The following is a 27,075-nucleotide window of genomic DNA, read 5'->3' as shown; positions in this document are numbered from 1 at the left end:
AATAAAGATTTTAGGACACTAAAGCCATCACAATAACGTATGAAGACATGGACGAAACATAAAATATTACATATCATATTTTCATTCATAGCTTTTCATGGGTGTTGCATCGTCTTACTTCTCCACTAGGTCCATGTAAATTCGTAATAGAAGACAATAGGCAGTTTTTACAATCTATACTAGTGGACGAAACCGACCTATGACATCTTTACTCAGATTTTATTTAGTTAAGAGTTTTTCTCAGCTGCAGTTTCACGTACTTCGTTTATGTCCAACGACCAGGTCAAGATCGTTTACTGAACCCGAAATTTCATCAATAGTTCATCCTTATTCGTAATGTTTAGATTTCATATCATGGTTCTTGTTTGTTATTGATTGTTTGTGGAAATTAGACCCTTGCAATCAGTTTGATCGTGTTTCGTCTGGTCAGTAACAACTTTATACTTGGTTTAGCAATTGTATAGGTGCAACATCATCGCTCGTTGTAGTTGGATCATCAATGTCGACTCTACTCAAATTAACGTGTATTTCTCATCGACAGATTGGACACCTTAGTGCTAACAATATTAATGGTGTCATGCACACCATATGGAGAGCATGTAATACCAATGATGGCCAATGTGTGTTCCCGACCAACATGGCATACAAAAATATGGGATAACTCACAATTTTCTATTGACCTAATAACACATACGGACTTCACATGTGTGTGCATCAATATAGTGCTTATTAAATTGCACAATAATAATCATCACCCACAAGATGACTAAAGATTTTACTCAAAGTTAAATTTAGCAAGCTTAGTTTAATTTGGTTAGATTTGGTTTAATCAACAATACTGTATGCTAGCTTTGATTAGGTTTGATAGTTGGCAGAAATGAGATTAGTGGTGGGGGATGAGTGAATGGACCACACCACCAATTGCAATCATTAGAACTAGGAAATTGGAAATAGAAACTGAACATTCATACTTCGCCTAAAGGCTATAGCTATGCATAAATCAAGCTAATGACCGAAACCAGACTTATCATGCGCTCTATGTACATCATTTACTAAGAGAACCAATAGTCCATATCATTGTTTGTGTATAGCTGTCCATCTATTTATCATGTCGATCATAAGAAGAGAAGATGTCGTCCATGCTGCTGCCAAAGTTGAACGTGACGTCTGCGAGGTCCAGAGTCGGGTAATCCGTGTCTCTCGGTGCGGTGGACACGTTCATCTTCATGTTGGCGATGTTCCCCATGCCGGTGCCAGAGCCCGCTAAAATGCCTTGGAAGCTTGCCGGCATCCAGCTAATGCCGAGCTTGACTGGCGTGGACAGCGCGGCCGAGTGCGTCTGCTCAACTAGTTCCATGGGGAGGTCTCTAGTGGGGAGGTCAGAGCCTGTCGCGACGGTCGAAGAGTTGGCAGCAGAGATTGTAGTGCTAGCTGTGGGCAGGGTGAGTAGCGGGGTGGTGGAAGTGAGGCAGCTGTGGTCACCACAGTATGTGACCTCGTATATGAAGGGGTCGTCGTCCAAGCGTTGCACCTTCTTCTTTGCGTCACAACCGTAGTAGTTCTTATGAGTGCACCGGTAGTAGCTCCTGTTGATTACATTGAGCATGCAATTTGATCATAAAAAACAAAGATTGTCATGTAGTTATGGATGATACACATACTATGCCGGCATGAGTGTTGAGAATTGCATTCATGGATCTTAGAGTGTCTACTGCCAAAATATCTCTAGTCGTCCTCGAAACTATGTATTTCTATCTTACTCTGCAACTATGTATGATTAAAACCATGCACTACTTCGAACGTTGTCCTACATTAATTTGTATATGCATGCATGATGTAGGTTGTTGCTTAACTGAAAGTGTTGGTCTGCAATGAAAATCTTTTGCGTATAAGGCTACTTGTAATAAGGGGGGTATCATGCCTTCATAGTGTATAGTATCATAGGTAATTATTTTAGATGACCTTATTTGTGGTTTTGTATGACACATAGTAACATATCATTTAATATGATACGTATCGTGATATGTTCTTCAGTTTTCTCTTTCTTCATTTAATGGCATGTCACCTCAACAAAAATATCTAGTTAACATGCATGATACTTGTTCTTTTTTGAAATGGCAAGATTCCTGCATTTATTAAGAAGAAAAGAGTTGCTTGTTTGATTAGGGGAAACTGAGAAAAAACATATTACTCGGTTTATTAAGGAAAACCGGCCAAAAACCATCACAACCGTTGAGCGGCACACATAAGATACCCCGTGTACACCCTAGAGACAGCACGCATGCATCATTGTGACCACTTCCTCTGTAGACGTCGTCGACATCCTAAACCTAAGCAAACGACTCTGACTTGTTATGATACCCTCACTACAGGAGGTCTAATGCATGGTATGTACAAGGAGGATTGAGGAAGACTCCTCATGCATGCACGGTCATGCCTAACTAATTTTACGCTTACACATTGTAACAAGGCACACGCGAGAGCAATAAATGGGGATAAAAATTGTTACATATGCAGGCTACACCTATGGAATCCAACTTAGCGCTAAATTTTGCTATCAGGGGCGGAGAATATCAAACCAAAGGATGCCACATTATGTGGTGAGACAATTGCATACGAAATCTTTTTGTTAAGTTCAGTAACAATGGGTATTGTGGGGTGGTTGACAAGTGACTAGTCAGGGAGTGAATGTATCACTATTGCTGCCCTCGCAAGTGTTGCCACTTGGATGGGGAAAGCAAAAAAAGAGTGGAACGAATTGATATAATGAATGAGGCAATTAAGCACGCATACACCAAAAGTGATGAGTTAATGAAGTAATTCGATGTATTCATTACCTTGGATACCTAGAGCCGAGAATGTCTTTTTGGCCGTACTTGCGCCACGTGTACCCATCGTCTGGTGGCAGTTCGGTGTTCCCCGTCCGCTGTGCAGGTACCAACACCATCTCCCTCTTCCCGCTTTCCCTCCTAAAAGAAACAAGAAAACACATCATTAGCTTAACTTATTAGGAAACACAAACAAATTATAACCATTTCTTGCACACTAGCTAGCTAGATGTTTCATAGATTAATTGGAAGTCCCAAGTCCTCTAAGTAATATATTTATCTCCGTGTTAAGAAAAAGGTGCATCAGTCTGCCTTTAAACCCTAGGGTGTGTATTTTGGTCTCTTAAGCTTCCTAGAAATGGTGAGCTCTTGACCCTCCAGGATGGGTGTTTTATATGTAGGCCTTGTACATCATCAGCCAAGCAATATTTTCACTATTTATCTTCTAGCTCACTAGAAATAGCAAGCTATTGGCACTCTGAGTTATGGATTCGATGTGAGCCATGTACGTTGTCAAAGCTAAATTCGGCAGAGCTCTTGGTAGGGGATCCTAAGCTAGGTGTCTTGGGACGATGGTAACAAGAACACAAGATTTACCCATGTTCAGGCTCTCTAAGAAGATAAAACTCTATGTCCTGCTTACGTTCTATTGTGTTGGGGTGTGTACAAAGTACATGTAAAACTACTAGGAGATTCTATGATTTCTAATGTATGTAATGGGTGTTCTATCGACTAGCCAAGCCCCGGTTTATGTTAAATACCAAGGCCTATGATTACAAGAGTCCTAGTCCGCTACGTCGGTGGAGGAGAGTCCTCCACGGATATAGAGACCTCATGTTGAATGTAAGTGCTTCCCAAGTCTCCTTCGTATAGCGCCATGGGCCTCCCAAAGGGCTCGGGTCGGAACTGACCTAGGGGTTCTCAGCTCGGCCCACCAGAAACCGACGTGGTGAGAGACCCCTGTCGTGGTTCTAACTCTAACAGTGATGTAGGGGGGTATGTATGGAGAGGCTAGATCTTAGCTATGGAGGAGTTGTAAGCACACGAGGATTACGAGTTCAGGCCCTTCTCGGAGGAAGTAACAGCCCTACGTCTCGGTGCCCGGAGGCGGTCAACTGAATTATGTGTGTATGAATAACAGGGGTGCCAACCCTTGATACTGAGGAGGGGGGTGGCTTATATAGAGTTCGCCAGGCCCCTCCAGCCCTCAGTAATGCAAGGCTTAAAGTACATTAAGACTGGGGGTTACTGGTAATGCCCCTAATAAAGTGCTAGGATGACCATAAAAGCTACTTAATGACCGACCGTTTGCGTGCAGGGTGACTTTAGATCTCCTGGCAGTCGAGTGGTTGGAATTTGGTCGAGTGATTGCTTCGTGGTCGAGTGTCTTGAATCTGTCGAGTGGGATACCTCCAAGTCGATTGAAAGGTGACTTCTTCTAGGGATGTCCTTGGGTAGGGTACTTAGGACAGGTCCATGCCCCTATCCTAGGTACATAGCTTCATCATTAGCCCCCGAATGGATCGAGGTTCGAGTGGGGAAGGAGTTGGGGATCTTTCCGACTGGTTCTTCATGTTACATGAACGTCTTGTTTTGGATCAATTGTCACGGATGACGTTGTCAACTTCTTTCAGTCGCCTTGATCCATTCTTGGCCTCTTGTCGAGTGAATTTCTTTACTTGTGAAGTTCTGAGTGACGGTGTGAAAGGGATCTTCTGTTTGACGAGTTGTTCTGCGGCCCGCGGATTTTGCGGGATTTGAATTTCGGGAAGCGACGGGGGCGGCCGCAGTAATCGGATGGGATAGGATGGAAACTCCTCGATCCCCGCGCCACCTTTTTCGCCACGTACCGCGCGCGCCCGTTGCGGGATTTGACGGGATTGCCTGGGCCTACCAGTCAGCCACTCGGAAGCGACCTCCTATAAGCTGCCGGCTCGGGACCCCCGAACAGTGCGCCTTCACTTTTCCCCCTTCCTTCACAAGATCCTCCACCACCTTCGCTCCCACCTTGGTGCCGTAGGTCTGTTCGAGCTTCGCCGGCGACGATGGTGAAGGAGAAGACGTCAGCTCTGGAGCGCGCGAAGAAGGCGGCAGTGCAGGGGAAGGGGAAGAAGTCCGCTCGGGGCGGATCTTCCTCGAGGACTGCTCTGCCCAAGGATTGGATCCAGGGCGACTGGATGCCGTCAGTGATTCGGCAGGATGATCTCGATGATCTGGTCGAGGGGGGATTCATTCCCCATGAATCTGTGCGCCTCCCGGGGAAAGAAGTCGAACCCCAGCCTCTTGATGGTGAGTGCATCCTCCTCGCCACCCATATCGATCGTGGATTCTCTCTGCCTCCTCATCCTTTTTTCCGGAGCTTCTTGAACTTCTTCGGCGTGCAGCTCCATCACTTTACTCCCAATTCTATTGTGTATCTTGCTGCTTTCGTTTCCTTGTGTGGAAACTTCTTGGGTTGCCGCCCCCATTGGGGACTCTTCAAGCACATCTTCACTTGCCGCTCTCAGTCGGTCAAGAAGGCCAAGTCGAGTGACGAACGGACGTAGGTGATCTAGCTGTGCGGGGGTCTGGCGATCCAGATGAGGGGAAAAAGTTCCTTTCCGCCTATCACTTTTCCCGAGTCAGTCCGTGGGTGGCAGTCGACTTGGTTTTACTGTAAAGACCAGGTGACCCCAGGACAGTCGACTGGGCTTCCCCCTTTTTCTCTGAATCGAGCACAAAAACCTGCCTCTCTGAAAGTGACGCCGGAGGAAAAGGCGCAAGTCAAGGTGCTGGTCGGTCGAGTGGTTCAGCTTGTCCGCGAGGGTGTGACTGGCATGGACTTGTTGGAAGTCTTCCTTCGGAGGCGCATCCAACCGCTTCAGGCTCGTGACCACCCGATGTGGCTGTACTCGGGTCTCGAAGACACCACTCAGATTCACCCAGAGGAGGTCACTGACAAGATGTTGGAAGGGTGGCTGTCGAGTATCACAGGGAACAAGGACAACCCCCGAGGAGCCAGGAGGATTCCTCCACTCGACCAAACATACGAAGTGGACAAGGTCTGACCTTGCGTTTCTGACTGTGATCTTGCTTTCTTTACTTGTTCTTTTTGGATAAGTCGATTGACTTTTGTCTCGTTTGTTGTCCTCTAGGCCACTACTGAGATGTACTCGACACCCAATGGAGCACAGGAGCAGGCCGAGGAAGGAGAGGCGAGTGGAGGTGAAAGTGGAGACGAGGGAGAAGAGTGGGAATCTGACGGCGAAGGAGAGGGGGGTGACGACGACGACTCCAGTGAAGAGGAGGAGGAAGAAGTCGAACCTCCCCGCTCGGAACGGCGATCCAAGCTTACACACGACCCTGCGCGGGAACGTGGTAAGGCGACTGTCCCTCTTGGGCAGTCGTCGAAGCGCCCTCGGACCTCATCTCCAGCGCCGACAGAAAAAGCTCCCAAGCACCCACGCGCGACGCCGTCCAAGCCGCCCAAGGCTTTGCCCAAGATGAAGATGACTGTCCCCACCATTTCTGGGTAATAGTAGAATTTGTTTTCCTTTGTCGAACATGACGGACTCTTGGTCGACTCATTGAATAAGATGACTGACTTTCGAAATTTGCAGTGCTGCCACCTCGGAGATCTCCGCCAAGGACGATGATCAAGAGATGGAAGACGCTGTTACCTCCAACCCCGGTACGATTGCTGATGCTCTGCTTTTAGTCGACTGACGATTTCTTATAATTCCGGTCGATTGGATTTTTCTTGTAGCTCCTCCTCATGTCATTGACCTCCCTGATGATGACGACGAAGTGCCGCTGAGGGCGCGAAGGAACAGGAGGGCGCCGGCTGGCAAGACCCCACAAACTACTCCGGAGCCTGAGGCCGCAGTCCGGGAGGGTGGTGATACCACTCGGGTTTCTGTGACCTTCGCTGAACCTCTGACGAGTGTCCGGCCTTCGACGTCGACTGCAAATCCGCCTTCGCTTTTTGCCACACACCACGTCCCTGAGGACCAAGTGGGTGTCGCTAAAGAGGCTATACGCCAGGCGGGGATCATGATGGAGCAAGTGAAGGTGGTTCGGGAAGCCAGCCAAGCAGCTTATGACGCGAGCTCAGCTCTTCAGAGCAACGTCCAGGTCAGTCGATTCACCGCTTGTTCTGTTAGGATATGCTATCTGAAGAATCTCTTTTCCGAAGATCTTTATATCTGTACGCCCACTGGGTGTGTCTATTAATCTTTTTGACGAGTGGGGGCACGCTAAGTGCACCCACTTGGTGTAGTCCACGAGACTACGGTGGACTGCTGGCAGTCGACTGTAGTCTTTATATTGTGTTGCTTTAGCTGAACTTCTTCACTCGGTCTGGTCAGGCCATGTCGAATGGAACTGTACACGGTCGGCTGCGGGCAGTCGATTTTTTTTTGGTCGAACCAGTGGGGGCACGCTGAGTGCACCCACTGGGTGTAGTCCCCGAGACTACTGTCGAATGTTTTTGATTCAGCTGTAGTCTTAGAAACGCCATCATTGTCTCTTGGTTACTCGGAAGCAACTTATCTTGGATGTCTGTCGACTGATTTTTTGTAGAAATCCTACGAACTTGTGGCTCGCTACACTGAGTTGGAGAACAAACAGATCCATCTGAACCTTGACTTGAAGTTTGCTCAGGAGAACTTGCAGAAGGCGAGGGATGAAGCAAAAGGTATGGCTGGTGAGCTTTTGTCGACTGTCCTTTCTTTCTGGCCGTCCTCGATGTTGATCTCACTTGTTGTTTTGCAGACAAAATGGAGGAGGCTCTGAAGAAGAAGGATCAAGACCTTGCCAAAGCGCAGAAGGAGGCCCTGAACAAAACGAAGCTTGCTGAAGAAAAACTGGCTTCAGTCGGTACTCTTGAAAAGGAAAACTCTAGGCTGAAAACTGCTCTCGACGCGGCTAATCGAGAGGCCAGCCGTCTGAAGAATGGCAATATAGCTCTGAATGACAAGGCAAGTGAACTGGTGGGGAAGAGGAACGATCTAGAGGCTTATCTCGGTGGACTCGCCAAGAAGCTGTTCGTCATGCTCGAGGGTAATTACTCCGACCCGACTGACTTGCAGTTACCAAATCTGCGTAGAGCCACTGACTTATCCTTGAATTGTGTTTACAGAATTCTGCTAGAACTTCGAAGAGGAGACCAGTCGAGTGGAGACAGACTTGGACCCCATCAATTCTCCAGTGAAGGACGAGGCTGCTATGAACGTGCTCCGACTGGAATCTCGTGTTGCCGGCATTGTTGACTATCTTGCTCGGTTGAAGGTTGCGATTTCACGGATCAACACATCGCTCTGGCCTAGGACGACGCTTCAGAATGACCTCGAGTCCCTGATGACTCGACTGAATGAAGTCCCAGGTCGAGTGGCGGAATGGAAGAAATCTTCTGCTATATGTGGCGCTGACGTCGCTCTGTCTCTGGTCCGCGTCCACTGCAAGGAGGCGCGAGAAGAAAAGTTGGCCGCCATCCAAGTTGCCAATACCAGGAAGCACAACTTTCAAGACTTCATGGAGACTTTCATTGCTGCTGCCACTCGCATTGCAGACGGGATCGACTTGGACGAGTTCGTCGCCCCTTCCAGTCCTCCGCATGAGGAATAAAAACTTTTATGCTTCACTTTAAATTTGCCTCGGAATGCCGAGTGGATTTTGTAACCGTTAAACTCTGTCGAGCTGGAGGCTCGAGTACTTTGATCTGCGGTCTAGAACCTTTGGATCTTATCTGAACTTGATTTATCGTTAAATATCTTCATGAATTATCTGTCGAGTGGAACTTGTTCTTCACTCGAAATAACTTTGTATTTGTGGTGCAACTCCGAAGGAGAAGGTAGCAGTCGATTTGCACCTCATCGTCCTTGCGGATTGGGATGTGTTCTGTACTTAGGCGAGCACTGGGCTGCAGCTAAGCCTCCGAGTGGAAGGTCTGCTCTCCACTCGGTAGGATTTTAAAAACTTAGGCGAGTACTGGACTGCAGCTAAGCCCCCGAGTGGGAGGTCTGCTCTCCACTCGGTAGGATTTTTTCAAACTTAGGCGAGTACTGGACTACAGCTAAGCCCCCCGAGTGGGAGGTCTGCTCAGCACTCGGTAGGATTTTTAAATACTTAGGCGAGCACTGGGCTGCAGCTAAGCCTCCGAGTGGTTGGTTTGCTCTCCACTCGGTAGGATTTTTAAACACTTAGGCGAGCACTGGGCTGCAGCTAAGCCTCCGAGTGAGAGTCTGGCTCACCACTCGGTAGGATTTTTAAACACTTAGGCGAGCACTGGGCTGCAGCTAAGCCTCCGGGTGGGAGTCTGGCTCACCACTCGTTAGGATTTTTAAACACTTAGGCGAGCACTGGGCTGCAGCTAAGCCTCCGAGTGGGAGGTTTGCTCTCCACTCGGTAGGATTTTTAAACACTTAGGCGAGCACTGGGCTGCAGCTAAGCCTCCGAGTGGGAGTCTGGCTCTCCACTCGGTAGGATTTTTAAACACTTAGGCGAGCACTGGGCTGCAGCTAAGCCTCCGAGTGGGAGTCTGGCTCACCACTCGGTAGGATTTTTAAACACTTAGGCGAGCACTAGGCTGTAGCTAAGCCTCCGAGTGGGAGGTTTGCTCTCCACTCGGTAGGATTTTTAAACACTTAGGCGAGCATTGGGCTGTAGCTAAGCCTCTGAGTGGGAGTTTGGCTCACCACTCGGTAGGATTTTTAAACACTTAGGTGAGCACTGGGCTGCAGCTAAGCCTCCGAGTGGGAGTCTGGCTCGCCACTCGGTAGGATTTTTAAACACTTAGGCGAGCACTGGGCTGCAGCTAAGCCTCCTAGTGGGAGTCTGGCTTGCCACTCGGTAGGATTTTTAAACACTTAGGCGAGCACTGAGCTGTAGCTAAGCCTCCGAGTGGGAGTCTGGCTCGCCACTCGGTAGGATTTTTTTTACAAACTTAGGCAAAACGGATTCGCAGCTAAGCCACCCACTGGGGGATTTCACACGCAAACAAAAGTAACAACAATTATAGGAAAATTTGTAACACTCTTGTCTTTGATAAATAGACTACAGAAGTTTTTCTTATTACATCTCATCCGAGTGAGAATTCAAGTGTGAAAGGGGCGGAGCAGTTCTGCATTCCAAGCTCGTGGCTCATCGATCTGGCGATCGACATTGTAAAGGTGATACGCTCCATTGTGGAGGACTCTGGTGACGATGAAGGGACCTTCCCAAGTAGGAGCGAGCTTGTGTGGTTTCTGTTGATCCACTCGGAGGACCAAATCTCCTTCTTGGAAGGCTCGACTCTTCACATTTCTGGCATGGAATTGACGCAAGTCTTGCTGATAAATGGTCGATCGGATCATAACCATTTCTCTTTCTTCTTCCAGGAGGTCGACTGCGTCTTGCCGGGCTTGTTCTGCTTCATCTTAGGTATAAAGCTCGACTCGGGGTGCATTGTGAAGTAGATCACTCGGCAGGACTGCTTCCGCTCCGTAAACCAGAAAGAACAGAGTTCTTCCAGTCGACCGATTCGGGGTAGTCCTCAATCCCCACAGAACCGACGGAAGCTTGTCGACCCAAGCGCCTGCTGCGTGCTTGAGATCACGCATCAGCCGAGGCTTTAGTCCTTTGAGAATCAGACCATTTGCCCTTTCTGCTTGTCCATTCGACTGGGGGTGGGCGACCGATGCGTAGTCGACTCGTGTGCCTTGAGAGGCGCAAAAAGCTCTGAACTTGTCTGAATCAAAGTTTGACCCATTGTCGGTGATGATGCTATGTGGGACTCCATATCTGAATGTTAACTCTCTGACGAAACTGATAGCAGTGCAAGCATCAAGATTCTTGATAGGCATAGCTTCAATCCATTTGGTAAACTTGTCGACTGCCACAAGCACATGTGTGAAACCGCTCCTGCCTGTTCTCAATGGGCCAACCATGTCCAGTCCCCAAACAGCGAAGGGCCAGGCGAGTGGAATGGTCTTCAGGGCTGATGCAGGCTTGTGCGACATGTTGGAGTAGAACTGGCACCCTTCACACTTGTCGACTATCTCTTTTGCCATTTCATTCGCTCTTGGCCAGTAAAATCCCGCTCGGTATGCTTTAGCCACAATGGTCCGAGAGGACGCATGATGACCACAGGTCCCCGAGTGGATACCATCAAGGATTATCTGACTTTCTTCTGGTGTTATACACTTCTGACCGACTCCAGTCGCGCTTTCTCTATACAACTGTCCCTTTATGACTGTAAAGGCCTTGGATCGACGGACGATCTGTCGAGCCTCTTCTTCGTCCTCCGGCAGTTCCTTTCTCAGGATATACGCGATGTACGATATCGTCCAGTCAGGGGTGATTGCCAAAACTTCCATGATTAGGTCGACCACTGCCGGAATTTCAACTTTAGTCGGATCTGTGGCACTCTTTGGCTGCGGGGCTTCATCTGTAAAAGGATCTTCTTGGACTGATGGCGAGTGGATGTGTTCCAAAAACACATTGCTGGGGATGGCTTCTCTCTTGGAGCCTATCTTTGCCAAATCATCAGCCTCTTAATTTTTCAGTCGGGGGATGTGATGAAGCTCTAACCCCTCGAATTTCTTCTCTAACTTTCTCACTGCATTGCAATAACCAGTCATAGCTGGACTTCTGACGTCCCATTCTTTCATCACCTGATTAACCACCAAATCTGAGTCGCTATAGACCATGAGGCGACGGACGCCGAGTGAAATGGCCATGCGCAACCCATACAAAAGTGCTTCATATTCTGCTTCGTTATTGGAGGAATTGAAGTGAATCTGGAGAACATATCTGAGCTTATCTCCTCAGGGGGAAACCAATACTACCCCAGCACCGGAACCATTCAGCATCTTAGATCCATCGAAGAACATGGTCCAGTGCTCCGAGTGAACTTGAGTCGGAAGTTGCTATTCGATCCACTCGGCGACGAAATCTGCAATTGCTTGGGACTTGATAGCTTTCTTTGCCTCAAACTTGATATCTAGGGGAAGAAGTTCAATCGCCCATTTGGCCACTCGACCAGTTGCATCTCTGTTGTGCAAAATCTCTGATAGTGGAGCGTCGCTGACGACTGTAATGGAATGATCAGAGAAGTAATGTGCAACCTTCTTCGTGGTCATATAAATCCCATATACAAGCTTCTGGTAATGAGGATATCTTTGCTTTGAAGGAGACAAAACTTCAGAAACATAATATACTGGGCGCTGAACTTTGAAGGCCTTTCCTTCTTCTTCCCGCTCGACCGTAAGTACTGTACTGACAACTTGTCCTGTGGCTGCAATGTAAATCAGCAAAGGCTCCATGCTGATTGGGGCAGCAAGCACCGGCTGGGTGGAGAGCAGAGCTTTGAGCTCCGTAAACGCTGCATCAGCTTCTGGAGTCCACTCAAACTTGTCGGACTTCTTCATCAGTCGGTAAAGAGGCAATGCCTTTTCACCGAGGCGAGAGATGAATCGACTTAAAGCGGCCAAGCATCTTGTAAGCTTCTGGACGTCATGCACACGCACAGGACGTTTCATCCGGAGTATAGTACCAATTTTTTCAGGATTGGCGTCGATTCCCTGTTCGGAAACGAGAAAACCGAGTAACTTCCCACCTGGAACTCCGAACGTGCACTTTGACGGATTGAGCTTGATATCATACCTCCTGAGGTTGGCAAAGGTTTCAGCAAGGTCAGTCAGCAGGTCGGAACCCTTCCGTGACTTGACCACAATATCATCCATGTATGCCTCCACATTCCGACTGATTTGAGTGAGCAAACACTTCTGAATCATCCTCATGAACGTGGCTCGGCATTCTTAAGGCCGAACGACATGGTGACATAACAGAAGCACCCGAATGGAGTGATGAAAGTTGTTTTGATCTCGTCGGGCCCGTACAGACGGATCTGATGGTACCCGGAATAGGCGTCTAGGAAAGACAAACGCTCACATCCCGCAGTCGAGTCGACTATCTGGTCGATGCGGGGGAGAGGAAAATGATCTTTCGGGCAGGCCCGATTGATATGCTTGAAATCAATGCACATGCAAAGTGACTTGTCCTTCTTGGGGACCATGACAACATTGGCGAGCCACTCGGAGTGGAAAATTTCTCAGATGAACTCCGCTGCTAAGAGCCGAGACACCTCCTCGCCAATGGCCTTCCTCTTCTGGACGGCGGACCGTCGAAGATGTTCTTTCACAGGTTTAAATTTTGGGTCGACTCGTAGACGATGCTCAGCCGGCCCCCTGGGAACTCCAGGCATGTCAGCAGGCTTCCATGCGAAGATGTCCCAGTTCTCACGGAGGAACTGGATGAGCGCTTCTTCCTATTTGGAGTCGACCATCGTTGAGATGTGAGTCGGAGCAGCGTTTGGATCGGTCGGGTGAATGTGAACTGCCTTCGTTTCACCGGACGACTGAAAAGCTGATTCTGAAGCAGGCTTCTTAGCTCGTAGCAACTCACTCGGATCTGCAGTCTTCTGATACTCTTGCAGCTCGACCACCACCATCTGAGCGTCAGCAATCTTTGAGCCTTTCTGAAAACACTCTTCTGCTTTCTTCCGATTGCCTGTAACAGTGATCACACCTTTGGGACCAGGCATCTTCAATTTGAGATACACATAACATGGTCGAGCCATGAAGCGTGCATAAGCTGGCCTGCCCAAAATAGCGTGATAAGCACTTTGGAAATCCACAACTTCGAATGTCAACTTTTTCTTGCGGTAATTCTTGGAATCACCGAAAACCACATCAAGAGCAATTTGGCCGAGTGACTCGGCTTTCTTCCCAGGAATGACTCCATGGAAACTCATGTTACTGGTGCTGAGCCTGGACATCGGAATGCCCATCCCTTTCAATGTTTCTGCATACAGTATGTTCAAACCGCTGCCTCCATCCATTAGGACTTTGGTCGGTCGAGTGCCTTCGACAACTGGGTCGACCACCAGAGCTTGCCTCCCAGGGGTGGCAATGTGCGTAGGGTGATCAGACTGGTCGAATGTGATGGCAGTCTGGGACCACTTCAGATAATTGGGTGTTGTCGGAGCAACCATATTTACCTCACGGTTAATAACCTTCAGTCAACTTTTGCTCTCAACATCAGCAAAAATCATCAGGGTGGAATTGACCTGGGGGTACCCATCGTCACTATCTTCCTTGTCCTCAACTTTGTCCGACTCCTTTTCCTTATCTTTGGACTGCTTGCCCTGAAACTGCTGGATCAGAAGCCGACACTATCGAGTGGTATGCTTTGGGTAAATGAGTTTACCCTCTTCATCTTTCTTGGTGTGGATGTGACACGGTAAATCCAAAACATCATTTCCATCTTGGTCTTTAACTTTCTTGGGGTTCCAATGTCCTTTGGGTTTTCCCTTAAATTTTCCCTGGGTTACGGCCAGGGCCTCCCCAGGAGCGGCTGGCTCGGCTTTCCGCTTCTGTTTCCGACTGGAATTTCCTTCGGTTTCCTGGGCGACTGCTTTATGCTTGCCACTCCGGAGTCGATCCTCATCTTCACCATTAGCGTATTTGGTGGCAATCTCCATCATCTGATTCAGAGACATCTCTCCGGTTCGACCGAACTTCAGATTCAATTCTCTATACTTAACGCCTTCTTTAAAGGCACAAACTGCTTGATGATCTGGTACATTTTCAACTGTGTGATGCAATGTGATCCACCTCTGGATGTAATCCCTCAGAGTTTCATTCGGTTTCTGCACGCAAGACCGCAATTCCGTAAGGCCTGCAGGTCACTTGCATGTTCCTTCAAATGTGGTGACAAACACTCGGGAGAGATCCTCCCAAGTGTAAATGCTGCTGGGTGCTAACTGATTCAGCCACGCTCTGGCCGAGCCTTCTAACATGAGAGGCAGGTGCTTCATGGCTACCTCATCGTTCCCACCGCCAATCTGGACAGCCACTCGGTAATCTTCGAGCCAAGTATCGGGCTTGGACTCACCGTTGAACTTACTAACTCCAGTCGCCAACCTGAAGTTGGGAGGAATTACAGCGGCTCTGATGGCTCGACTGAAACACTCCGGCCCTGAAACATGTACTCTACTACTGGTAGGCGCATCTCTGTCGTGGCCTTCTCGGTGAGCTCTATTCCTGTCGACCAAACCTTGAACAAGAATGGATCTCGCATCAAAGCCTGGTTCCCTGGGGTCGACTGGAATTCTCCGCCCAACACTATGAGGGCGTCTGTCCACCTGCTGTCGAGGCACATATGATCCACTCCTTGGGGGAGGGGTTGGCACTCGACGTCGATCATCACGATCGAATCGGTGATCATACTGCTCATTCCTTCTGTACTGATCACGCCGGTCTCCACGTCCCTCACGTCTCGGAGGCGATCTTGGGCTGTGAGCCGACTGGACTGTATCCGCTGCAACGGATCGACTGTGGATCTTGTTCCGCGACTGAGAAACAGCGGAATTCTGGTCTCCCGCTGCCCGGAGCAACGCTCTGATTTGCAACAAGCCTCTGCCAACCTCTGACTGGGAGGGCTGAATCGACTCTGCTATACGGGCCGCAGCCGCCAAATTCTGAATCGGAGTACGATATACCTGCGGGGGCGGAAAGAGTTGACGTCGACTGGATTCTGGAGCCCGTTGACGCGCTCGCCCGTCGAGTATTCGCTGGAGATTCTCCAGTCGAGTGCGCTCGGCCAAGTTAGCCAAGCGCGCGTCCTCCAAGGCTCGGGCCTCGGGGGTTTCTCCAATGATAGGAGTGTGGAGTGCATCCATGTTCCGGCGGCGAAGTTCCTCCCGCTGCAACGACATGAGAGGCTCGGGGAGATACTCCTCATGAGGACGCGACGGGTCGCCCCCATCCGCGCCTCCGTCAGCGCGGGGGAAACCGGGAGGACTGTGTGGCCCATCGATCACCAAAACCTCTGCAGCTGGGTCACTGCTGTCGCATTCGGATGCGGTCTCTGCGGAGCCAGTCGACAGGTCGAACAGGCCGTAGAGGGATTCGTCGGGCTCGATTGCCGCGACTTGTGGGGTGGCCGACTGGCGGGCCACCGCATGCCTCACCCACCTCTGAAGCCTCGACCGACCGGAGCGCTTGCGTCGGCGAGAAACAGGGCGGGGAGATGCCACGGGAGCCGACCGATACTGGGTCGACGGCTGCCGTAGGAGGACACCACGGACGCATGCGCGAAAGTGCGTCGCCCCGCGGAAGGGGAGCGCGTCGACGTCAAGTGGAGCCTCCTGAAGCCAAGCGGAGTCGTCGGCGATGAACGTGAGTGCGCTGAGGCAGATCTCGCGGCCCTCCACCAAAGCTCCGCCCGAAACCATGATCAAGGAGATCGGAAAAAATCGCAACTTCTCAAACTAGGCGCTAAGACTCCTAGCCCCAAGGTGGGCGCCAACTGTCATGGTTCTAACTCTAACAGTGATGTAGGGGGGTATGTATGGAGAGGCTAGATCTTAGATATGGAGGAGTTGTAAGCACACGAGGATTACGAGTTCAGGCCCTTCTCGAAGGAAGTAACAGCCCTACGTCTCGGTGCCCGGAGGCGGTCGACTGAATTATGTGTGTATGAATAACAGGGGTGCCAACCCTTGATACTGAGGAGGGGGTGGCTTATATAGAGTTCGCCAGGCCCCTCCAGCCCTCAGTAATGCAAGGTTTAAAGTACATTAAGACTGGGGTTTACTGGTAACGCCCCTAATAAAGTGCTAGGATGACCATAAAAGCTACTTAATGACCGACCGTTTGCTTGCAGGGTGACTTTAGATCTCCTGGCAGTCGAGTGGTTGAAATTTGGTCGAGTGATTGCTTCATGGTCGAGTGTCTTGAATCTGTCGAGTGGGATACCTCCAAGTCGATTGAAAGGTGACTTCTTCTAGGGATGTCCTTGGGTAGGGTACTTAGGACAGGTCCATGCCCCTATCCTAGGTACATAGCTTCATCAACCCCTGGTCCAGGACACCATCATATGTCATTGACAAATAATAATTTTTACAACTTATGACCACATCTTGATTACTCGAGTGTGTTCGGTCGTGTGTCATTGTGTTGCGGGTAAGGGGAGGAAGGAAATGATAGCATGTGCGGGGTGTTTAGGTGTCCACACATTGATATGCACACATTTGAAGGTATCTCAAGAATGATGTTCAAAATAGTTGCGTCGTCACGTTGCCCTCTTGTTGCTGGGGTATACTGGATGCATCGGCGTACAAGGAGGACACTGTTGCAACCGTTTGGTTCTTTCCAGAAGAGGACACTTTGTGACGACAAAACGAATCATGAAAACTAAAGCAAGTTCCATTTACTAGGCCGAAGCTGATGGCAGTTGTCTGTGTGTGAAAGTCCAGGCTCTTCAACTATGTATATGCTTCAGATAGGAGCCACCCATACCAAAACCAGAGAAGGTACAAGATGAAAAACTCATAATCGAATTAAAAACCATCACATGGATTTTATAAAGAAGCCAACATGAATATATTTTTCTAACCTACGAAACCTCCTTACCTCGGTTGCCTCTTCCGAGTTCGATGATGATATCTCATCATTGCAGTACTTTCGACCTAAGACGGCACCGACAACAGGTATCTCACCCACAGTTGGACGTTCTCCTCATGGTACGCATATCGACTTCTCCCCGCTGAGACCCAACTCGACCACAACGCACACTTTATTTGGTCCTCCAAGGTACCTATGAAGATACAGATCTTCAGGTGGCTACTATTCCGAGATCGTCTCAACTAGGAGGCTAACGTACTTCGCAAGAGTATCGTCCACGACTGTGCCTACCTCACCTGTGATGACCCCTTCGAGACGTGCTATACCTAGTAGTTGTGCATTTCTGAACATGCCTAGCATTGCATGCGCCAACTTTCTTCGACCTTATATGGGAGCGACTAGTATAGAATCTGAGCTTATAGTGCAAAAATAGAAAAAAGTGACATGGGCCGTCGGATTAGAAATCGATGGCACATATTCTGGGGTGTGGGATCTGTACTCACGGTCACAAAAGTTTGTGCAGAAAGGTCCCCCGATTCTGAATAATTATGTGCAAACGACTGAACCCTCTCACACATCTCCGTTCTCTTTACCGGCTGTGGCGGCGATCCAGATCCGGCGGGAGGCCGCCGCCGTGCATGGCCCCTCCCCTAACTACTCCGCCACCCAGGCCGTCTGGATCCACCTCCGGGCACCCCGACGTCGCGCTCCACATCATCGTCTCGGCCACATCCAGCTCTGCCACGGTCTGCTCCACAGGAGCACCACCCGACCTTCACCGTGCTGGACTATATGACGGGTTGGTGACTGGTCGGAAGTCCCACATCACGGACGTGTTCGCGATGACGCAGATCGACGGCCGCATGTGCCAGGTCCTCGATCACCATGGTGAGGGACTCATTATGAGATGATGCTTATGTTCTTTGAATTCCTATTTTATTACATTTTTTGGTTTTTTAATTGTTAGCTTCCTATATGCGTGTCTATGTTTGATCTATTCATTCTGGATCCAGCAATAGCATGCTGATTAGTGCATGATTTAGTTGTGGTAATGTGTATTCTACTGGCTGATGACAAGCTTGGTGTATCACTGTTGAACTGCTTTCCAATCAGCCAAAGTGATGGAAATTTGAGCTTCCCCAGTCCAGGGGTTATTTAGACTTGCTCTACTGTTAAATAAACCGAAACACTTCCAGAGTTCTTTAGATGTTTTTCCCTTCTCTGTAGCAACTAGTAAGACATTGGTTTTATATAAAGGAAACCAGAGAGGGGGGCTCTCTTTTTTTCTTCAAAAGAAAGCTGTGATACTGTATCAAAAAACACACAGGTCTAAAGATTACACAAACTAAAATTGGCCATCATTACCATCTCCTTTAACCATCTTAAACAATGCCCAAACTCTTGATTTTCTATACAGAAAGGGAATATGTACCAACTACCAATACTTCACACAATAGATACTTGTCCATGTTTATTAGTCAAGTTTTGATCTTGGTCAAGTACAATGTTATTACTCTGTTAAAAATTGGCGCTGATGCTCTAGTAAGTCTGACAAGCAAGTCATATTGGGATGTATGAGATGTGACAATAGACTTCTAGCTTTATATGCTCCACGGAAATGCATCATTTGTATGATAGCGGTGTTCCGTGATGCAAGGACATGCTCTAAGAATAATATAACACAAGAGTGGAGGTTTGCACTTCTTGCTTTGAAGACTACCATTTATGCACGCCATCAAATTATTTGTTTACTATTGATTTAGAATAATAATTTGCATCTGTCAAACATTCATAAAGTATGTTCTTCAGCTCATAAGTTTGAGCGATGAGGGTTACTTGCCTTTAAATCAATGCTCGGTTGCAATTTTCTTATTCTATACGAGCATTCCTGAATCATACTGTTCTGGTTGATTGGAAGTCAGGTGAACTTGATATTGAACAAAACAATTAAGAGTTGGAACTTGTAACAACATCAAATTACACCTTCACTTTTCTGATGATACAAGTGATCGGTCATTGTCAAGCTTTGAATATATTTTGCCATATGGTATTCTTGTTCTTTTCTCTTCACTGGTCTGCCATACGTTTTTGTGATGCAGCATTCTAACAAGGCTCCACTCATTTATTGTAAGATGTTACATTTTCCTCATCTACCAGTTAGAAAGAAAACTTAACACCCATTCTTAATTGTGAAGCACACACATGATTAGGACATGAACTGTTATTCAAGCCTAGAAATTTGTATTATTAATATTAAATACTTTTTAAGCACTACACCTCTGCTGCAGGCAATTCTTTTGGGTTATTCTATTGATGTTGGTATTTCACTTGCAAAGGATGTAGCACTCTGGTCAATGTTTTCAGTTCTGACAATGACAATCTTACTTAATTTTCATGCTAGTCACCTAAATGTACTATTCTAGTGGTTAAAGTACAACATATATGCTTGTTACAGCTTGCTCTGTTTTTCTCCCTTACAACCATTTAGTCTACCAACGATCATAATTATTTTCAATTTCTTTCCTTCTGATGTGAACTATAATTTTTTTTTCATTTGTCTTCATTTGTAGATGGATGATGCTTTAACAACCAGAAGCATCAGGAGTACATATGGAGAGAAGAAGCGCTTAGCATAGGCTTCCCTTGCTTACAATTGCAGGAGCAAAACTCATTTGTCTGCATGATAATTTAAATCCTTTGTTGTCGGTCATGTGCTATAAATGGTCCTGTCATGTTAATCAGGCCATGTATATGGATCAGAGTGGACCAGAAATAGAATACCTTGTGAAATTCATTTTCGCCATCCTATTGAGATGTGGGTGTTTATTACTAGAGAAGCTTAATGTTGACTTTAATTTAGTGTTGCATAATAGTTATAAATGAATTTAGTAGTTTTCTTGTTTAATTGCTAGAGCCCTCTACATTTATCAAGATATATGTTCATTGTATTTACTTCAATCATTTCGATCATTGCGGCATTTCTGTTGCTTGGCTGTGAAGATCAAGCAACAAGACTGGCAAATATAGTTTGTAATAAGTTTAGAAGGTGCTCACCAAGTCTGGAATAAATTATTATTTTTGCCTTGAGGGACAGTTTTCTTTCTGCCATATCTGTTTTGTTTTCTAAACATAAGTTTGGCCTGTACATTTAGTTCTTAATTTTTAGAGAGAACATGTACGTTGAGTTGTGCTTGAACCTTGAAGGGGATGGGTCAACTTTCTCACGTACTGAAATATTGACAAGCTTCTAGGGGGATGACATCAACGTTGTGCTAATTTGGAAATGGACGAGTGACTTGAGGTTGTAACTGTAAAAGTCATGTTTTATATTCAAGTGTTGGTAGGGGGGTTTTCGTGAAATGGACATTAAGTGGGAACATGCCCCTCCACCAGAATTTGTACCATTGATCTCTGATCCAGTGGCTCAGGTTGCTTTTTCTATTTTTGCACTGGAAGCTCAGATTCTATACTAGTCACTCCCACCTTATATGGGATGTGCAATACCCCGCAGGCCTCGACCACGACATTTAGGCAACAGTAGCCCTCGCCATCCTATGGAAGGTTTGGGACACCCACTCAGGTTTTCTGATAATTAGAAACATTATCTCTGATTTTTCATATTGGATCCGTAGGTTTAGATCACAATAACACAAGATTGATACCATGTCACGCTGTATGTACCTCTCCTCGTCCGCTATCGCTAATCTATAAACTACCTTTTTAAGTAATGATCAAAAAATAAAGAAAATAGTGCCATCTTGAAAGAAAACAAAAATGCGGCAAAGCATGGTCTCCTTCTAACAACAACACCCCCCTCACCCCATTCAAATATAATATAAGATGTTTTTACAGTTCAAATTAAACTACAAAAACGTCTTATATTTTGCTACAAATGTAGTACTAGTTCTTGACGCCCCATGACTCGCCGAGCAATTCGCCCCTTCGCCGCTGTCGCAGTGAACGTTCGCTGCGGGGGACTAGGAAAATTCGCTGGCATTTCTGGGGCATGACGTGGTAAATGGTCTGCGCGTTTGAACCGTTGACCCCCAAAATGCAACGATTGCCAGAACAAAGCACAGGCTCGCGTACGTACCTCCTCCTGCCCTGCCGTGGCTGGACCGCTGGCGGAGACCTGGACGACGGCAGCCTCCTCATCGGGCCACCGGACGTGCCGGCGACGCCCGCCCCCGCGCACATCGTATGCTGTGGCGCCACTCGCGCACCGAACACGCCGGCCGGCATGTGGAATGGCTCCTTCCGGTGGGCCAAATGCGCCGGAGTCTCTCCGAGAAACTGGCTAGCGCCGCCTTCGCCCGTGCTGCCCAGGCGCAGGATGTCCATCGGCCCGGCCTCGAGCTCACGTGGCGCGGCTGCGGCCACGTCGCCCACGCCGTACTGCTGCAGCATGCAGATGGCTCTGTTGTAGGCATGGACAATGCCGTGGCAGCGTGCGGCGATGTAGGCCGGGCCGTTCTGGGTGGCCTGGAGCTCACCCATGAGCTCGCCGGCGAGCCGGAACGCCTCGCTAATCTGCGACAGCACGTCATCCATCCCTCCAAGATCGTCGCGGCTAATGGAGAGGAGGACCACCTCTCGTGAATGTGGTGCAAGGATGAATTTGTGATGTGTGTACGAGGTTAAGCAAAGTGAGCGCAAGATTTCGTGTCACGCGTATGAGCTGTATAAGTAAGGGCACCACCCCCGACCATATACTACTACGAAGGAAACAGCGTGGCACGTACATCGTTAGCAGGCTGCAGCGGGTACGAAAGAGAGAACGGGTCTTTGGTCATCCTGGGGACTAGATTAATTACTGGCTTAATGTTGGTTATTGCCTGGTCGAGCAGTCATTTTCTAACTAGTCTTGCATGGTTGGGTCGTGGGGAAGACCATGAAAGTTGAAAAGGGCATTCTACACGGAAGGATCTTGATTCCAGCCTCTGTTTTCCTTCCCTCCTTTGCCCAAGGACTGCTTCTTTAAAGTGTTTTTGCCGTCCACTTTGTTCAACCTTTTCGTTTGAACATTCTCGCAAATTCAAAAGACCGACCGACGCGGATGTCATCACCACTCGTACATACTTCTCGTTTGGGGTAGATTAAAGGTAAGCAGTCATTTATTTTAGAGACATTGTGATTGTGCATTATGAATCTCTCTACACTTAGCCATCTTCAACGCGAACTCTCAAACCATCCGCAACCGTCCGGACTCGACGTGTTTTATCATCCAACACATTCATGTATTGGTCCGCTCAACAGTCCAGAGGTCATTTTTATAGCAAGCCGAAAACAAATCAGGGGAGGGGGGAGCTTTGCAAGCGTCTGACAACCCTGTTGTCGGAGGAAATAACCATGGGTAGTCAAGCCGGCTCCCCCTGGCCCTTTTGAAAAAATTATTACGAGCCCATCCGGCCCTCAAGAATCCAAGACATGGGGCCGCCTTCCCCTCAGCCTTCATGAAAAAAGTCGCGGGAGGGCCGACTCCAAGAAGCCGGCTTCCATAAAGCGGTCAAGATCGTACCCACGAAGTCTGCACCCACATAACGGCGATGTGACGGGGCGTGGCTACAGTAAAGCTTGCCACCCCCGAATCCCGGAGCACGCCTGGCACAGTGCGCCGTACGGGTGGCCATGACCCGTCTGGCGCGGCACTGTTGCCACGATGACCCTGATGTCATCCACACCCTGATGTCATCCACGACGGGCCGCCAGAGTGGCCCACGGGCGGTGGGCCCCTTCAGGCAGAGAGACACCCGAAGGCGGCCCGGCCTCCCCAGTCGGCACCAAGACAGAGCCAGCTCTCCACAGCCGGTTTGCCACCCCCTCGAAGGGGGCACCCCATTAAGGAGACAAGACGCGGTGAGGCTACAGCGATCACCGCGGACGGACGGCACTGTAGCCACGCCCACCTCGGCGAAGACCTTCATCACCAGGATTGAGCAACAGTAACCAGCCGCCGACAAGGCCCTGGACAGTGGGGCCTGCCTGTCGACCAAGGAGCCGGCAGCCGGCGGGCCCACCAGCAGCCGGCGCAGAAGCCGGCAGTGTAGACACAGACGGCTGGGCCCCAGCCCAGCCGGATTACCATTGTATCCCCGGGGGTGGGCCTATATAAACCCCCCTGGGGCACCCATGCAAAGGGTTGATCCCTGCTAGTTTTAAACACCACATAGGGAGGAGAAGAGAGCGGGCGAGTGCCCTTCTTCCTCCTCTCGCCAAATAGCTCAGGAGCATCGTGTAGCTACTGTTCATCTAGTGATCATGCGGAGACCCCGCAGAGCAGCAGTAGGGGTGTTATCCCACGGAGAGCCCCGAAACTGGGTAAGATTCGCCGGCGTGCATGTCTTCGCCTTATCCCGCTTCCAGGTACCGGCGACGTCTTACTGGCTCCCACAATGATAAGCCACCCGTTGGCATATGTCGCACCTACCACCCGTCGCACCTACCACCCTAAATTTGGCGCCAACCGTGGGGCCAGGTGCACCGTCGTCCGGAGACCTGTTCTGGACGGGAACCTTCTTCCTCCCCGGCGAGCGTAGCCAGCCCGGCACGCCCGATGGCGCTTGCCACGACGCGCTGCAAGGCGTCACCAGCATCTGCGCAGCGAGCGGCTTCGCCGATCTCCTCGACAAGACCCTCATCTCCGACGAGCTCGCCTCCGACGCGGGCACCGACCACCTCGTCAACCTCCTTGGCCAGCTCCATGTCTCCGGCGAGCCTGCTGTGGATTTGGAGTCGGTTGGCTCCACCGACCCGATGCCTGTCGACTCCGACACGGCCTCACTCGACACCTTCCCCACCGACGTCACGATCTACAACGACCCGCTTCCTCGGGCCGATGGCTGCGACGCTGTCACCACCGAGGTGATGGTCATCGGCCACGGCGGCGCTGCCGACGAGAGCGCCCACAACGCCCCACACGCGGCGGTCCACGACTTCTCCATCCCCCTCCCGGTCGATGCCGACGCTGAAGCACTGGAGGCTCGCCGCCTCGCCCTCCTCGCGGAGGGCCGGAAGTTGGTTTCCATGAGACGCCTCGCTGAGGCTCACCGACGCGAAGCCGACCGCGCCGCCTTTGGCACGCCGCCCCCAGGCGGGCCTAGCTGGGTCGGCGTTGTCAGACAGTGCGGCGCTGTCGTTGCCGACACGTTAGGAGTCGACCGCCCAGTCTACGCCACTCCACTCGAGAACCTGCGCGCCGCCCAGGCGGCCGTAGACGAGCTAGACGGACTGGGGGCCGAAGAACTCCCCCACATGACCCGACGCATCCAGCAGCTAATCGATGCAGCCACGCAGCGGCACGAAGCCGACGCCCGCGCGGAAAGCCCTCCCCCGCGCCGAGATCATGGCGCGACGTCCCGGACGCCGACTACAGGTAGAACCCGCGCGCGGCGCGAGAAAGAGCCGGCTGCCAGCCGAAGCCAAACCCGAATCTCCATCGAGCGAGACGCAGAAGGCCACCCCCGGGCCGTGGAGTGGTGGGGCAACCCGCCTCCGCCTCGGCCCCGTGGAGAGAGATATCCCACCCCGCCGCCTGTTGCGCATCCGACTCTCAGCGGCCGGCTAGGTCGCCGCGAAGGAATCGGCGAGAACGACGCCCGCCATCGGATCGACCGCGTGGCGCGATCCCTGGCACTGGAAGAAGAAGACGATGTCGGCCCGCCTTGCTTTGGCCCCCGCATCCGCGACGAGCACTTCCCCAAAGGGTTCTCGCTCCCAAGAGACACGCCCAAGTACAACGGCTCAGTGAAGCCGGAAGATTGGTTGATCGACTACTCCACGGCGGTTAGCATAGCCAATGGCAACAGGCGCGTTGCCGTGAAGTACGTGCCCCTCATGCTGCAAGGCACGGCGTGGACCTGGCTCAACAGCCTCAAGCCATACAGCATCAACAGCTGGCTAGATTTCATAGAAGCTTTCATCCGCAACTTCACCAGCACCTACAAGCGGGCTCCCAAGCCCAGGCAGCTCTCCTTGTGCGTACAAGGCCCCGCCGAGTCTACTCGCGATTACCTCACGCGTTGGGTCGAGCTCCGCAACTCTTGCGAAGGGGTGCACGAGGTGCAAGCCATAGAATACTTCATTGTCGGGTGCCGAGAAGGCACCCTCCTCAAGCACAAACTTCTCTGCGACGAGCCGACTACCCTCGACGAGCTTCTGGACATAGCGGACAAGTACGCCACCGCCGACTCCTCAATGAAGACCGAGCTCCGAGTAGACGCGTCCGGGAAGGTACTCAACCCAGCGCCCAAGACGCCGGCTGGGGATTTCGGCCGACGCCCACACCCGAACGACCACAAGCGCAAGGGCCCTGCGCCGCCTCCCGCCAGTCGGCAGGTGGCCACAGTCGAAGACGAGCAGCCCGAAGGGCGGCCCGCGCCCAAGAAATCCAAGGGCGGCAGGCCGGCTTGGCAGCCAGCCTTCTCCTACGAGCAAACTCTCGACGCCCCGTGCAAGTTCCACAGCGGCGCGAAGCCGTCCAACCACACAACTCGGAAGTGCCATTGGCTCACCCGAATCTCCAAAGGCGAAGGGCTCGCGCCGCCTCCGCCTGCCGGTCCGCCGCCTCCGGCCCCGCAGCCGCCGACCGTTCAGCCCGCAGTTGGAGCCATGCATGATGAGTTCCCCGACGAGCATGCCGCCTATGTCGTCTTTACAAGCCAGCCCGAAGACCGGCGCAGCAAACGCCGAGAGCACCAGGAAGTCAGCATGGTCTCTGCCAACCCCGCCGAGCACATGCACTGGTCAGAAAAAACCTATCAGCTGAAGCCGGGCCGACCACCCAGAGGTGATGCCATCTCCCGGCTCTTATGCGTTGGTCCTGGATGCCACCTTTGCAACGGACAGACGCGCCGCCCGTTTCTCCCGCGTGTTGATAGACGGCGGGAGCAGCATCAACATCTTATACCGTGACACCCTGGAGAAGCTGAACGTCAAGACGAAGCAACTCATGCCTACTCGGACAGTGTTTCATGGCATCGTACCCGGCCTGTCCTGCGCCCCCATTGGCAAGATCAAGATTGATGTACTCTTCGGGGACAAGGAGCATTTCCGCCGGGAAGCGATCTGGTTTGAAGTGGTGGACCTAGAGAGCCCCTACCATGCATTGCTTGGCTGACCTGCCTTGGCCAGGTTCATGGCGGTTACCCACTATGCATACCTCAAGATGAAGATGCCGAGCACCAAGGGCGTCATCACCATAGTCGGCGATTACAAGAAGTCTTCCGAGTGCGCGGCATCCAGCAGCCGGCTGGCCGAGTCCCTTGTGATTGCCGAAGAGAAGAAGATGTTGGATCGAGTCGTGGCCATGGACGGCAAACAGTCGGCCCTGTCCCCCGATCCCAAGGAGTATGATGCCCAAGGATCTTTCCAGCCGGCCAAGGAGACGAGGAAGATACCTCTTGACCCCGAGCACCCAGAGAGGTTTGCTGTCATCGGGGCAAACCTAAACAGCAAATAGGAAGGCGAGCTCGCCGATTTCCTCCGTGAGAATCGGGACATCTTTGCATGGTCCCCCTGAAGGAAATATGCCCTAGAGGCAATAATAAAGTTATTATTTATTTCCTTATATCATGATAAATGTTTATTATTCATGCTAGAATTGTATTAACCGGAAACATAATACATGTGTGAATACATAGACAAACAGAGTCTCACTAGTATGCCTCTACTTGACTAGCTCATTAATCAAAGATGGTTATGTTTCCTAACCATAGACAAAATAGTTGTTATTTGATTAACGGGGTCACATCATTAGTTGAATGATCTGATTGACATGACCCATTCCATTAGCTTAGCACCCGATCGTTTAGTATGTTGCTATT

General features: G+C 50.2%; 1 protein-coding gene across 1 annotated transcript; it reads right to left on the bottom strand.

The window, feature by feature from the left end:
• Positions 1-957: 957 nt before the first annotated feature.
• Positions 958-21,911, bottom strand: LOC125534607. The gene is made up of 3 exons (XM_048697786.1): positions 21,348-21,911; positions 2,838-2,969; positions 958-1,586 (listed from the first exon to the last, which is right to left on the bottom strand). Exons 1-3 carry the CDS (start codon positions 21,803-21,805, stop codon positions 1,100-1,102), a joined length of 1,077 nt encoding a protein of 358 aa, XP_048553743.1. The 5' UTR covers positions 21,806-21,911; the 3' UTR covers positions 958-1,099.
• Positions 21,912-27,075: the final 5,164 nt, after the last annotated feature.

Source organism: Triticum urartu, chromosome 1 (assembly GCF_003073215.2).
Source record: "Triticum urartu cultivar G1812 chromosome 1, Tu2.1, whole genome shotgun sequence".
Classification (NCBI taxonomy): domain Eukaryota; kingdom Viridiplantae; phylum Streptophyta; class Magnoliopsida; order Poales; family Poaceae; genus Triticum; species Triticum urartu.
Note: the sequence above shows the minus strand (reverse complement) of the source record. Positions and strands in the feature narration are given on the sequence as shown.

Excerpts from the sequence above, each read along its gene's own strand:
- LOC125534607 (XM_048697786.1), bottom strand. The coding sequence starts at position 21,805 with ATGGATGACGTGCTGTCGCAGATTAGCGAGGCGTTCCGGCTCGCCGGC. Across the intron at positions 2,970-21,347 it reads CCACGGCAGGGCAGGAGGAG|GAGGGAAAGCGGGAAGAGGG; the intron begins GTACGTACGCGA and ends TGTTTCTTTTAG. Across the intron at positions 1,587-2,837 it reads CTCGGCTCTAGGTATCCAAG|GAGCTACTACCGGTGCACTC; the intron begins GTAATGAATACA and ends TGTAATCAACAG.